The 14,454-nt window shown below is 47.4% G+C and overlaps 1 protein-coding gene across 20 annotated transcripts in view; it reads right to left on the bottom strand.

Annotated features, from left to right (window-relative positions):
• The window catches only part of UBE3B (ubiquitin protein ligase E3B), a 33,988-nt gene that overhangs the window by 5,152 nt on the left and 14,382 nt on the right, over positions 1-14,454 (bottom strand). For 17 of the 20 annotated variants that reach the window (XR_010592921.1, XR_010592924.1, XR_010592926.1 and 14 more), the window contains exons 16-25: positions 13,974-14,145; positions 12,834-12,952; positions 12,040-12,154; positions 11,301-11,400; positions 9,684-9,803; positions 7,240-7,416; positions 7,010-7,120; positions 5,105-5,242; positions 4,225-4,290; positions 1,717-1,775 (exon numbers count right to left, since the gene is read on the bottom strand). Coding sequence is in view for 9 of the 20 variants with exons in the window: in XM_065568839.1 (XP_065424911.1) it covers positions 1,717-1,775; positions 4,225-4,290; positions 5,105-5,242; positions 7,010-7,120; positions 7,240-7,416; positions 9,684-9,803; positions 11,301-11,400; positions 12,040-12,154; positions 12,834-12,952; positions 13,974-14,145 (1,177 nt within the window). In the remaining 11 variants the exon portion in view is untranslated. Of the gene's footprint in view, positions 1-958; positions 1,055-1,716; positions 1,776-4,224; positions 4,291-5,104; positions 5,243-7,009; positions 7,121-7,239; positions 7,417-9,683; positions 9,804-11,300; positions 11,401-12,039; positions 12,155-12,833; positions 12,953-13,973; positions 14,146-14,454 lie in introns of all 20 variants that reach the window. The other 3 variants (XR_010592929.1, XR_010592930.1, XR_010592931.1) reach the window with 1 other exon arrangement.

Raw genomic sequence — 14,454 nt, 5'->3', positions numbered from 1 at the left:
CTTTTCTAGTTTACAATGCACTGCTTAAAAGGAACGCGGGACCTGATCTGGGGCTCACTGAAGTCGATGGAAAGACTCACGACCATTGACTTCAATGGGTGGTCGGTCAGGTTCCTAGAGCACATTTCACTCCTACGGGTGAGCAGGCACGCAAAGACGGAGACCTCTTCCAACTCAGCTTTCATACAGAACTCTCCACAATTCTTTCAGCCAAACGACTGACCCCCAAAATCGTTTCATCCGGGTGTCTGTGCAAACCCTGCAGAAGCAGGGTATTTGTAAGGTCTGACAGCAGCTGTTTTCCCCATCCTGTCGGGGTCTGACAGCCCTTCTCAACCCTGACACAGGGCTTCCAATAATGCTGAGCGCTTACAATAAGCACATGGTCAAAACCCTGGCCATATATCATCTAGTTGCTGTTAAATGGCTCCTTAGAACTACTAGGTTTATTTTTCATAAAAACAATTTTCCTACAAGCATTGTAGATTCCACAAGAGACAGGACAAATATAGCCTGCTTTGGAGAGCCCTCATCTAGAGTCCAAGGGATCCGGATTTAGCAATATCTTGAAACAGGAGTTTTCCGAGATGCGGTAGTTAGTGAGGGGGAGTGGGGGGGTCTGTCAGAACCCCGAAAAATACAATCTCTGCCAATATCCATCCATCCATCCAGCTATTTTACTTACATTCCCTCCCACGCCCACATTAGACACCAACCCTCCTAACCTGGCTACGTTTCTAACCCGAGCTAACTCGACGTCTATAACAAGAACAGTTCTGGATTGCCTCCAGTATGGCTTTTTTTTTTTTTTTTTCTCCAGTTTTCTTTCCCCAGCTGCCTCAGTGTGTTTGTTCAAAATTACGAGTGTCGTGAGCAGAGGGACACATGGGACTTTCGACTTTCTTCCTGACCAGCCTTCTGACAAGCAAAAAGATATTCCTTTCAAATGGAAACTCACTGATTTAATCTCAGAGGAAGACAAAGATTGGGGACACGCAATTGTAAAGTGCAGCCGAGGCAGAGGAGTCTTCAGGTTGGACACAGCCCTGACTTGCTGTTAAAGAGAGCACGCTGCAGATTAAGAGTTTAGACACGCATCTGCATAATAGAGATCTAATCGGTGAAGGGGGATGGGGATTGGGGAACAAAAGAGGTGGTGGGGCTTGGTTTTTAGGCTTTCACAGCTGACATTTATGACAACTATCTAAAGCTGGTTATCTGTGAAAATAGCTCCAGGGCTCAGCATCTCCTCTGATTTCCTGGGTCTAAGCACCACTGTCTACTGCATTTGAATTCATCACCGTGTCTTCTGAAGAACAGCGTTTTATACAACTGCCACATGCTATCATTCTGAGAGAATCGGTCTGCTCCAAGGTGTCTTTGAGCAGCTGTGCCCTCTGTGCTCAAGACCGTGTGCCTGAATTGCTTTGAATCCATCTGTCTGTATCTATAACCATCATTAAATCCTTACGAATATCACGGACTGTGTGTCTTTGACCTCAGAAGTGCTGTTTCAAAAAGTAAATTGTCAATTCTTATTTTGCAAATCGAATTGAATACAATTTCTGCCGATGAAGTGTAACCAGTAAATTCTATTAAGATATTTATGGGCTCTTTCTACTCCAATCCATCTCAATCTATTCCAGATGCAAGCCCAAGGAACCAGAATGAAGTATTTTACAGTGGTGACCTTACAAATCTAATTGCCATACTTACTTATTTTCATTGGTAACAGGAATGGTCTTCCCTCCAGGAATAAGTTCATGGCAAACAAGCTGAGGGAAGAAATCATTATATTGCTAATTACTGCCTGAAAACGTCACTGGACGGAGAAGCCTTTCAGAAGCTGGGACTTACCATCAAATAATGACTTACTTTTACAATAAAACATTAGGATTTAAATGTTAAACAATAATCCCGTTTCTGCTCCCAATCAGCATTTCCGTTCAATACGAGCACAGCAACTGAACAGTAGGGAATTGGCCGATGGAGCCGGCTTGTCCCCTTTCCTCCATTACCATCTACCATGCACATTCCATACAAAAACACATTCAAAGAACCTTAAGGTGAAAAGCGAAGCCATCAAAAGCCAGGAAATGGGCCACCTTAATTCTGGCTCCTCCCAGTCCAGTCTGTAATTATGATCACAAATTCTTCTGCAGGTCCCTCCTCTCATTCAGGCCCTGATCCAAAACCCAGGGAAGTTAATAAAAAGACTCCTATTGAGTTTGATGGGCTTTAGATTGGGCCCTCAAGGCATAGGATGGAAACAAGGCTGCCGGTCAGCATGTTTTACCTTCCACAGTCACTGCATGGTCCTATGCCTGGTTTACTGCACACCGGGCAGAGGACAAAAGAGGGACATTCCTCTCTCTTTAGGCTCATCCCCGTAGCATCTGGGCACTTCACATACACTAAAGAATTTATCCTGGTCACACCCCTGGGAGGTAGGGAAATATTATTCCCATATTACAGATGGGGAATGGAGGCAATAATAATGGAGGTGAATAAGGGACTTGCCCAATGTCACACTGGGAGTGTGGCAAAAGGAAAGAACCAGATCCTCCTGGCTCCCAGTCCAGGGCTTTAACTTCAAGATCATCATCCCTCTTCCAGCAGACACTAGTCTCATTCACAACACATCATGCAACGGCAGAGAATGAGGCAAAGATGCTCAGGACCCCAGATGGATTCATGAAACACCCTGCCTTGTTCTCTGGCCAACGTGCAAACTGAATGAGGCCTGGGTCCGGTGGAAAAACCATGGTAAAAGATCATGTAATAAAACTTTACTATAATGCATTCAAACAAGGGGGCTTTAGATTGGGCCTTAACTTTGTTGTTTCTGACTTCCAAATACTTTACTTTGCAACCTTAGGTTCATTTAATGTAGGGATTTTGTATGGAATTTCCTATCTTTTAAAATAAGAAAAAACAAATTAAAAAATTCAATCATGTTCAAATATTTGCTAGGCAGCAGCAGAGCACTCTGTACTATGCAACAGGCACACAAGGCCTCCTGCCACGCTCACCTTTCCATAGTAGGCTGAAGGAACAGCGCCCACCTCCTTCTGCATGCGCCCATCTACCTTCTCTCACAGCAAAGGAGCAAGACTGCTTTGCAGTCCTGCTTCCTCTCCATTCCCCTTCACTAATCACAGGGAAAGGCAAAGTATCATCAATGAATGTTATTGAGCTAAACACGGCGGGCAGCATCACTGCACCACTGGCAGTCCAGTAAGAAGCCGCATTACAAAATCCAGTGCACATGTTCAAAGTGATTAAAAAAAACCCGAAAACTTGTAACAACTGATATTATAACCAGGTTTCAACAAACCACCCAAAGGCATAGGTGCAACCTAGTGACCACCATCTCCCTGCCAAATTTCAACTTTCCACCAAAAACTTGCTAAATAAAAAGTAGACAAAGGAAAAAGTCTCTTTTTCCACTCGCTTGTTTCTTCAAACAGGGGGAATCCTTCTGGATCACACTTCCCAAAACAATTCACTTTCAGACCGGGAACAAGCCTGCCATATTTCAGCCATAAAAGTACAAGGCTAACAAATTTAGAAGCAACTGAACGTGACTCCTTTGGAGTATCTGCATTACAGATCTGAAACGGCCTGTAAGAATCCAAAGGAGAAGTATAACAGAATAAAGAGCACCTCACGTCATCAAGCAGCTATGCAAACAAAACTTGGAAAAAGTGGTTGATTCTAGACAATCACAAACACCTCTTGGGAAAACACTGAGAATATTCCATGTAGAATATTCTGCCAGCAGGTCAGCTTGCACATGGGTTTCTTTCCTCTGTCTTGCACAAGACACTATCAAGGACATAAGAACATAATTCCTCAGGAGCCAGTCTGACCCACACTGAGGAATGCCTGAATTCATAATCCTCTATATGGGGCACCAGAGGCTTTTCCACAGTAATGGACAGTGATGTGTTTGGATCACCAGATCTGGTTCCAATCGAAACATCGGACAGGCAGGCAGAACACACCAGGTGAGCTGGAGTCACTCACTCAGGAGAGCTGCTAGAAATTTACAACAAAAGGCTTGAAATCTCCTATCCCAATCACCAAGGAAACAGGCTGCCTGGGCACGGAAACCTGCTTGTAACTCTGAGCAGGTCTGAGGAAATTAATAGAAAGAAAGAGAGGAGCAGAAAGGAGGCTAAATATGAAGGGGAAACTAGCACAAAGACGTGCATGGCCTACCTGACCCATCACATCTTCGTCATAGGAGAGCGTTAAGCCCAAGTCGCTGATATCTCCGTCGTAGCGCTAATGGAATGACAGAGGAGATGAACGGGGGTCAATGCACAACCACTGAGAACACCAGCTTAGCACTTACAGACCACTCACCCTGTAAGGGATCCTCGCAGGTGCTCTACACTGAGGCAGAGAGGATATGTGACTGTCTCAAGGTAACAGAGGGCGTCAGCGTATGAGCTGGGACTAGAAGGCAGGAATTCCTGGCTCCCAATCCTGTGTTTAGATCACTAGAGCACCTTCCCCTCCCTGCTTTACATGGAGCAAGAAATCCCAAACCCTCCACTGCCACCTACTTTTAGGCTCAACGTTCACTCCTACAAGCGCAAGTATTTTCATAGCTAACGTGAGCATTGGCTCACAGGAAGGGGGCTTTTACTAGACGCAGCAAGCCTAACATTTCTAACAGCAGCCAGACAGAGAAATCCCTCTCCTCAACACAGGAGGAACCAAGTGTTTTAGTGTCTGGAGACATTATTAATACCCAGCTCCCATTCAGTGCTGCTCATTCACAGATCTCAATACGCTTTACAAAGGAAGTCACTCATTATCCCCAGTTTATCGACGGGGAAACTGTGGCACAGAGCAGGGCTGTGACTTGCCCAAGGTCACCCAGCAGGCTGTGGCAGAACCGGGAACAGAATGCAACTCTCCCAAATCCCAGTCCAGGGCTCTAGCCATTAGGACACACTACCTCATTTAAAAGGGCTTTTGGAATTAACCTGGCAGGCAAAAAGTTTTCATCCACCTTTGCTGGCATCATCATTTAGACCTCTGAGCAGCACGTTACAGTGAAGCGGGGACGTGGGAAACATATTGGTCAAACCTTAATCGAGGTGAGGTTTTTGTAGAACTCGGAGTCCAGAGAGGGAAGTTCATCCACAGAGCTGTAGAAGCTACTGTGACGGTGCCCAAGCAGCTGACTCAAGAAGAAGGAAGCAAAGGGAACATCCACAACTATCCCCTGCAATGAACAGGAGAGAGAACATGTGAGCACCCCACTTGCACTAGCTTTGTGCAACGTCTCTAGTCGCCAGTCCTACAGGACAAACCGCAAGCTTCTGGCTTGGACTGAGGCACAAAGTACAGCTTGGCCACCCACACAGCTCCCATCCTCTTAAGAGATCCATCACTTTGCAGCCCCTTCTCTAAGGGGTATCTCTGGGATTTGGAAGCATCATCTCATGGGGGGGGAGGTCATGTTCTGCCTTTCTATAAGCTCCTGGCATGGGAAGTTCTCAAAGCACTTTACAAATATTAACGAACCCTCAACAACAGCCCCTTGTGATAAGCAGCAGATACTGCCCTACTTTAAAGATCAGGAAGTGAGCGGGGAAGTAACATGCTGATGGTGACCCAGTGAGTCACTGGTGTAGAAGGGAAGGGAACCCAGGAATGCTGACTCCCACTGCCTTGCTCTGAACACTGGCCTGGATCTACTACTCCAAGCATGGATCCAGATTCAGAGAGGATCTGCTCACACCAAAGCCGCTTCTCAAGCAGGTTATGGGGACTTCTCTATGAGCAGAGCGGCTACAGACTACCAGCCCCATGGGACGTACCTATTCCTATTCCTCCCCACACCCATGAGCTCCTGGAGAACATGAATCCATCCTGTTCAAAGAGATGGCACTGTGGGTATGGAGATAACGAATGGCTACAATGAATGCGTTGGCATTAATGCAGCAGCTTGAGCACAGAAATGACGAGCGTCAGAGCAGTGCGTGTGCAGAGGGGCGAGAGACAGGGACATGGCTAAGCATTCTTCTAGAACTGCAGACATTAGAAGTGGCTTGCACCAGTCATCTAACCCTTCCCTCAGTGCCCAGCGATTACCTCCCATCTAGTCCCATGTCATTTAGGTGCTTCCACCACTTCGTTTGGGAGATGATTCATTCTCCTTATATTTAGCTCAAGTTGTCCCTTTAATTCCACCTCTTGGCTTTCACTTTACCTATGAAACACACTCGCTTCTGGAAGTTAGAAAGCAAGATTTGTTTCTCTCGTGGCTCCATCCTTTTCCAGCTGGCAAACTCCATGGTCTGGCCTGTCTTTGGAAAGCAGTGCCACATTACTACTACTCGGCAGTGGATCCACCAGCAGCAGCAACGGTGGCAGCAGAGGGAGCCCACGTACTCTGACACTAGCAATTTCTTTTACGTTTTGTAGCTACAAGTGAATTTTTCAGTTGGATATTTAGGCATATTTCACCTACTCACTCCCTTGCCATTGCAGGGGCCTCGGGCACTGGTGGCACCTGTCTCCCCTGATCTCTGCCTGTGGCACACAACAGTTCAGAGTCCCTTGAAGACTAAAATGCCTTGGTTTAACTAAAGTCATTGGGCTCAATCTAGGGGTACCTGGGTGAAATCCAATGGCCTGAGACATATGGGAGGTCAGATCTCCTGGTCTCCTCTGGCTCTAACCTGCACGAAGCAAGGCCCTCAAAGCTGGCATTTTCAAAGGAGGCCAAGGGGGCTGAATGTCAGTAGGATTTGGGCACCTAATTCCCTTTGAGAGTCCCAGCCCAACAGGTCTATTGCAAGACGGCATTACTCTTATACATCATTCCTCTAGGCCATTCTGCCCCCCTCACCCTGCCGGAGCACACCAACAGAATGCAACGCCCTCGTACAGTTTGCCTGCACATCCCCAGGGCTGTGACAAGCTGTGTGCAGGCAGTGCTACCCCAAAGCGGGAGATGTCCACGTGCTGGCCTCCTTTGGCTTACCTCATACACAGCTTTCCCAAGCATTTTGCCCACAAACTCAAAGAGCTGGAGATAGTTCTCGTGGATGTAGGATGTCGGGGATGGATACAGCCTCTCGTCGCCACTGGTCGTCTACACAAACAAAATGATGAGACAAGACATCAGTATTGTGACCAACCAGAGCCAGTTTTCACTGGTCATTTCAGACTGGGAGCTGGTCAGAGCCTATTTCTGGAGCTCAGCATCAGTACCTTAAAGAGGTTGAGTGCAGGGTCAAACACCTTCTTTATGATCTCCTCCAAGAACTCTTTGAAAACACCATCTTGATCAATACCAGCCTCATCGACACCCAGATCATTCACAAACTTCACTCGGATAACTCCCTTCATGAGGTTGTGGGTCAGCTTCCTTAGCTGTTCGTATCCATCCTGCCCAGGTGAGAATTGCCACACATTAGCCGTGCAGAAGGACACACGTCTTCACAAACGTGCAACACTGACAGGTGTGTGCACTGGGATATAAATGGTATACCGGCATGGTACGTGGGAGTTCACATCCACAAAGACAGTGGCAAACTCTTTGTTCTACCCCCAAATCCGTGGCATTAACATGATATAGCAACGTGCTAAGTTTCCTAAACATATTGTTTCATACAAAGACTGGAAGTCACCACATCCAGGATTCCTGGGAAGAAATCTGCCTCCTCTTTGAAGCAGCATTTCAGAGATGGGAAAACTCATTGTGCTGTTGTGTGGAAAGGGAAACCACCACAGCTAGTGTATTATAGTGTATATATACAATTACAGCTTTACACACCACACACTACAGTTACCTATACAGCATTTACCTATAGAGGCAACAAGAGGGTCAAGGGACAAAGGAATAAAGCAGGAGACAAGAGAACTGAAATGATTATTCAGCAACTAGGCTAAAACTCTTGTTGACAAATGCAGAGAGTTCTTTTAGTGTAGCACAGCATCAATTATACGTTATCTTATTGTCCATGTCACTAACATGGAAATAAGAGACTTGTGCCTTAGAGAAGACAGCAAATCCGACAGTTAGTGAGATTCTAGCACAAATGTGAATTCAAGGGAGCATGAAGTAAAGAACCAAAGCAACCGAGTGGTCTGGGTCTGCACGCCCTAGGCCCGTCCCTCCAGGCCTCTGCTCCAGCACATGAGAACATGGCCCATTTGAACAGACCCTGACTCAGGTGAGAGAAATGTGGGGATGCAACTAAGTCAGTAATAAATATGTGAGAAAATCACAACTGAAATTGGTTAAAAAGAGGAGATCCTGAGTGGAGTGCTCCGTCCGTTACTGCAGGTGAAGGCAAGAGATACCACCCGCCCCAGAATCGAGCAGGTTTCTGCTGACCCCCATGCTCCAAAGGGGGTATATTCTGCTGCATGACTACGCAGGCATGTTTTCTCTCTCATAGCGATCAGAGTTTGACATCTAGCTGCAAACCCGTCAATATGCACCGGATCACTCAGCAAAGGAGCAGTGCGTGTATAGAACACAGACGGATGTCAAGTCCCAGGGTCTGATCAAGGCATAAAAGGGAAACTTTCACAGTTTGTTACAGTTTAATGGAAAATTTGGGCAGCACCACCAGAGTCTCCACTAGGGAAGGACGAGTTTTTGGTGCCTGAAGGAGCTTTCTAAATAAGATGCATCCATGACAGCAAAGAGAACGAGCCCTAATCTATTGAAAATGGAAATGAGCATAAACAATGCTGACTCCACCTTTCAATCCTTTCGGCTTCTGGGAGTGGTACAAAGCATGTGTCTGGGACGCAGCACAGCCTGGGCCTGAGCTCACCGTTTCACCCACGGTTGGATCTTCTGAGGCACTTATGAGTTAACCTTCAGCCCGGTAAGGAACAGGACACCCCGCGCTAGATTTCATCCCATCAAACACACACAGCACCATTTCCCAGCCAGCCCACAGCCTACCCTCATCAGCACCTAGATGAAGAGCAGCTGGCTCAGCGAACCCACGCAAGTCTGAGGTGCTGCGGAGAGGACAAAGGAAGCACTTTGAAGAACTTGCCTCCTCCCCCAAGCATCTGTTCTCAGATTGCTACGTCAGCCCGCAGCGCTGGGACTCCCCACTACTACTGGATGCCCAAACACCCAGGGTGGCAAAATATGTCCACTCTCACCGGCAACTGGCCAGAAAGTGGTGCTCTCCCAGGCCCAGACCCGGGCAAGGTGATCCACGCATTCAGGAATCTCCACACTCAGCTACTGCAGCTCTTCATATCTAGAGTGATCTGCACGCTCACGCCCTTCCCCGAGCGTTACAGTAGGAGTCTCATGAGTGCACGAAACAGAACTTCCCAGGAGCGGGGCCTAGGCAGTGGAACTCACAGCACAAGAATGATCAGGAACCTGGCTGCGTTCAGAACTGGATACGAACTCATTCTTTGGCCTTAGCTGTCCCTTCAAACGCAGGCAGACACAAAACAAACACACACTCCGAATGCTCCTTCGGGCTGGCAAAGAACCAAAAGAAAGACACTGTTGCTATTTCTATTGTTAAACATGCCCAGATACTATGGCAAGGGCCCCACATAGGTACTAGATCAAGACCCGGGCAAGCACTGAACCACTCATTCACAACACAGTCACCAACAAAACCAGGTTTCTGGCTGGTAGATTTGCTTCTGAGGGCCGAGCCACTCACCTCCAGCATGCGTGAGCGGCGGATAGTTATGTGTGTGACGTGAGGTGATGCAGAGCTGGTTTCAACCAGCCCAAGCTTCTCCTTCTCCTTTGTCACCATGTTTCGGAAAAGAAGAACCCTCTAAAAAAGAAATCCAAGAGAGACCAACAGCGTCAGGGTAATAAATCTCTGCACTGCACCTCGTGGAAGGTACACATGCTGCTCACCCACCTGGATGGATATTCAGTACTAGACATAGACAAATGGAGCAGATAAATACTGCTGCTTTCACAACCATCTGCAGTGTAAAGGGGAAAATTTAGCTAAAGAAAATTATACCCAGGCCTAAATCCTACTTGCGCTACTCACGTGAGCAGACCCATTGAAGTTATCAACACCTACCCAAACAAGGCAAGTGGGATCTAGCCCATGATACCGTTTTTGACATTATGCCCCACATAACTAAGAGACAACCTTCTGTGTTTGATTCAGGAAGGTTCCCACTTAGTGTACATAATGGCTGCGCAGAGGAAAAGCCAGATCCAGCGTGAGGCAGTCTAGAAAGGGACAGCTTGGTAGGTCTGCATATATCCTGCCCATTGGGCTGATTCCTGCCGCCAAATGGGGCGTTGCTGCCAGCTTGAATCAGCAGGGATGAAGGACCTTCCTTCACAAACAAGACCTCTCTAATGGCAAAGAAGAGACCTTTAACACAATGGAGCTATAGTGGATGCTGGTTATTAGCGATCCTGATATTGACAAATTTTAGTTATTAGCAACATTTCGCTGAGAACTGATCCCATTCCACTGACTTTAATGTTAATGAGATTTGGATATTAGCAACTGTCAGGCCTCTTGCTGACACCTTCTTTTTTCTTGCCATGCAGGCAGGCAGGCGGGCCCCCGGCTCCCCCAGTCGTGGTGAAAAGCCCCAGCTGCAGGCATGTTTGCAGGGCTGCAACTAGGGAAAGCAGCACCTGGCTATGCAGAGCTTGGCCCCTGAGCTGCAGCTGGGCCTTTGCTGGGGGCCCACACAGCACCTCTCCCTGTGCTCTCTGGGCTGCACTCTACCCTGGCACATCCCAGAGCCCCCACTCACATGGAGAGCCCCGTCCATGGGCGGGCTTGTGTGGGTGCAGCCAGGGAAGGAAGCACTGGGATGTGCCAAGCCTGGGCTCCTGGTGCCAGGGCAGGGAGCAGCACAGAGAGTGCAGGGAGAAATACTGTACAGCCCTGTGGGCCCCCCTGCACCTTCACTCCCCGGGCAGAGCCCCAGCATCCAGGCTGCAGCCCTGCCCTCCCCGCAGCCTCCCCTCCCACTCTGCAGCACTGGGACTCCTGCATTACCTCCTGTCGGGCAGCCAGTCCCTGGCCATGGGCTGCCCCACACTGCTGTCTCAGGCATGGGCCTCTCACCTATGGCCAACCTTTGGTTATTAGCAACTCTCATTTCCCAGCAAAAAGATTGCGAATAAGCTGCATCCCCTGTATTTTCAAATGGGCTTTTGGGGTGTGAATTCAGCACTGGAAAACCTTGGAGACTCAAGTCCCTTTCATTCACCCACAGGATGGGCAGTAGCAAGGCAGCCACTCTCCTGGCATCCAGCACTCAAAGCCCTCCTGCCAGGTCTCACTCACATTCTTATGGGGGATGACATGCGGGATGTACTGCAAGAGCAGCTGAGCTCGCTTCTTGTCTTTGTCCAGCTCTTGGAAGAGCACACTGGGTTTGAGGTCCCTGAAAAAGCAAGACACATATTCAGAGTTCCCGGAGAAACACACAGAGAAAACAGGGCTTGGCAAAATCAGTGGGGATAACATTTTTAAAAGCACCTAAGAGATTTCGGAGCTTAAATCTCTTCTGAAAATGGGACCTGGGTGCTTTTGAAATTTGTACCCTGTACAAGTGATACTGAGAATAATCGCTCTACAGAAGAGAGGGAAGCGCCATCACCAGGGACTTTAAATTAAACAAGGCAAATGGAGTGTAGGGAACAACCCTGGCCTGGGGCTGGCAGAGAAGAACAATAAGGAAGTTCCATGTCTAACAAAGCGACAGCGTCCAAAATGGTCAAGACAAGAGCCGCTGTGCTGAGAAAGCCATACAATCGTACATGCACCTGTCTAGTAAATAGGAGATCCTGGGTTCAACTCCCTGGGTTGCCTTATAAGGGGGGAGGGATAGCTCAGTGGTTTGAGCATTGGCCTGCTAAACCCAGGGTTGTGAGTTCAATCCTTGAGAGGGCCACTTAAGGATATGGGGTAAAAATCTGTCTGGGGCTTGGTCCTGCTTTGAGCAGGGGGTTGGACTAGATACCTCCTGAGGTCCCTTCCAGCCCTGAGATTCTATGACCCAGCACGAGGATCCAGCACTCACTTTCGCAACCAGTGGTCCTCAGGAGCAAAGCGCCGGCGGCAGTCTCTTTCATACAAGATCATCAGCCAGCCATGAACAGAATGGAACAACTCCAGCGTCTCTCCTTTGGCATTCTCTACAAGACAAACACGGAAGTAGCATTCAGGGCCTCCTACACACCAGTGACTGACACGTAGCAGAGAGCCACTCCTTTCCCCAGCACAAACAAAGGGGGCTAAGTGTTCTCCACTTCCACTGGCTTTAGGGGAATTGAAGGGTCTCAGCCTCTCTCACAGGAAGTGCCCAACATCTGCCAGGATCCAGGCTTGAATCCCTTGGCCTTGTTACTAGCTACTGCAACCAGCACCAGCAAAAGGTAAACACACTTAGATCGAAACGCTCCAGGTATGGGGTATCCAACACTCTTCTGATTCGGCACAGATTTACCCCAAAGCTGGAGTATATTCTTCTCTGAAACCTCACAGAGCTGAAGTAACAGGTTTTGAAAATGATGCCCCATAAATTCATACTTTAATAAAACACTGACTGGCTGGTTTTTATATGGTACCCCAACATGGCATAAAGAAGAACAGGAGTACTTGTGGCACCTTAGAGACTAACAAATTTATTAGAGCATCTGAACGGCTGAATGGGGGATAGTTTCATTTCAAACATCCTAAGAATTTGTAACACTTTCTGTGCACAGCATTCAAGTCATACTAGCAAACTGGCTGAAGCCTCTGGATTAATCGATTCACGACTACTTTTTAAAATAATGATCGTGGTCCCCTCAATCAAGCTGCTGACGCACTTACCCACAATTCCATCCCAGATCATCTTAAACACAAAGGAATTGAGGAAAGAGGAGATGGTAACTAGCTCTTCCACTTTGAATGAGATCTGTTCTTCATAGACTTCAATTTCGTCGAGAATTCTGGAGGAGGAAAACAAATGTTGGTTTATTTCCCTTTTGAGAGGACTTGCAGAGCGTGCACTTTGCCTGGCACGTTTAGTGGGAGTTCTCATTTCCTGTGATGACTAAAACAGGAGCTAAACCCCTAAACCAATAGTATGTATTTACTGATTTTGATCAATATCTGAGTTTAACATAAGACAGCACAAAAAGTCTGAGAAATAAACTACACCCAATACAGTATCATATTTAGAACATAAGAACGGCCGTATTGGGTCAGAACAAAGGCCCATCCAACCCAGTATCCTGTCTGCTGACAGTGATCAATGCCAGGTGCCCCAGTAGGGTGACCAGATGTCCCGATTTTATAGGGACAGTCCCAATTTTGGGGTCTTTTTCTTATATATAGGCGCCTATTATCCCTCACCCCGTCCCGATTTTTCACATTTGCTGTCTGGTCACCCTATGCCCCAGAGGGAGTGAACCTAACAGGTAATGATCAAGTGATCTCTCTCCTGCCATCCATCTCCACCCTCTGACAATTTAGAGGGCTTTTTACTCGTAGATTGCAAAGCACTTGAACAAGGTGGGTAAGTAGAATTATCTTCATTTTACAGTTGGGAAGACTTTCTACATAGGCAAGGAGGTGGCACGGGGTCACACAGCGAGTGGGCAGTGGAGCTGTGAATAGTCCCAGGTATACAGGCTCCCAGTGGAGTGTCCTGCCAGCCAGACAATGCCCCTTCTTATAGCATGATGTGTGCCTTTGAAGAATTTGCCCTGTGTTAAGATGCAGCTGTTGCACACAAGCATTGAGAAAAAGTATTCCTAGGGCATCCAGTGCTGTAGTACCTAGTTACCTCTCCTGCCACACGCCCATCCCTTACACAACACACTCTTTGCAAAGCATGCAGTTTTGCTCTTGCATTTTAGTTATCTATATGTAATTACAGCAGCGTTTTGGCTCTCCACCCTGGCACTCAAAGAGCATTTAATCTGTATATTCGAATTCCGTGGAAAGAGCCATCTGCTAGTAACCTACGTGATAAGGTGTCGAGAACAGTCACAAAACAGCATCAGCATAGCCAGCAGTCTCTTGGATTCCTCTGTGTCATTGTTCAGGCATTCCAAGAAGAGTTTTAATCCACCCTGGGGTCCCAGCTCACAGATAAATGCCCACAATTTGGGCAACAGGTCATCAAGATAAGTGAGGCCTACAGGAGGGAAAACGAAAGAAAGCAAGCCTTAACACAGCTCTTTTCCCTGCATGCAGGGGAAGATGAATATGACCTGTTTCAGATAACAGTTTATTTTGCAAAACTATCTACTGGTGAAGAGGAAAGTCACACAGTGGTCATGGGTGCAATTCACGTGAACATGTATTCTACAGTCACAATGAGATCAGAAGGAAGCCTCTTAACCAGCTAATAATACTTTGCACACCTACAGCACCTTTCAGTTAAAGATTTCACAGCACTGGACAGGCATCAGTTAACAAAGCCTCTTGTGACGCAGTCATTATG

This window comes from Chrysemys picta, chromosome 15 (assembly GCF_011386835.1).
Source record: "Chrysemys picta bellii isolate R12L10 chromosome 15, ASM1138683v2, whole genome shotgun sequence".
Taxonomy (NCBI): domain Eukaryota; kingdom Metazoa; phylum Chordata; order Testudines; family Emydidae; genus Chrysemys; species Chrysemys picta.
This window is presented reverse-complemented; position numbering and strand designations above follow the sequence as displayed.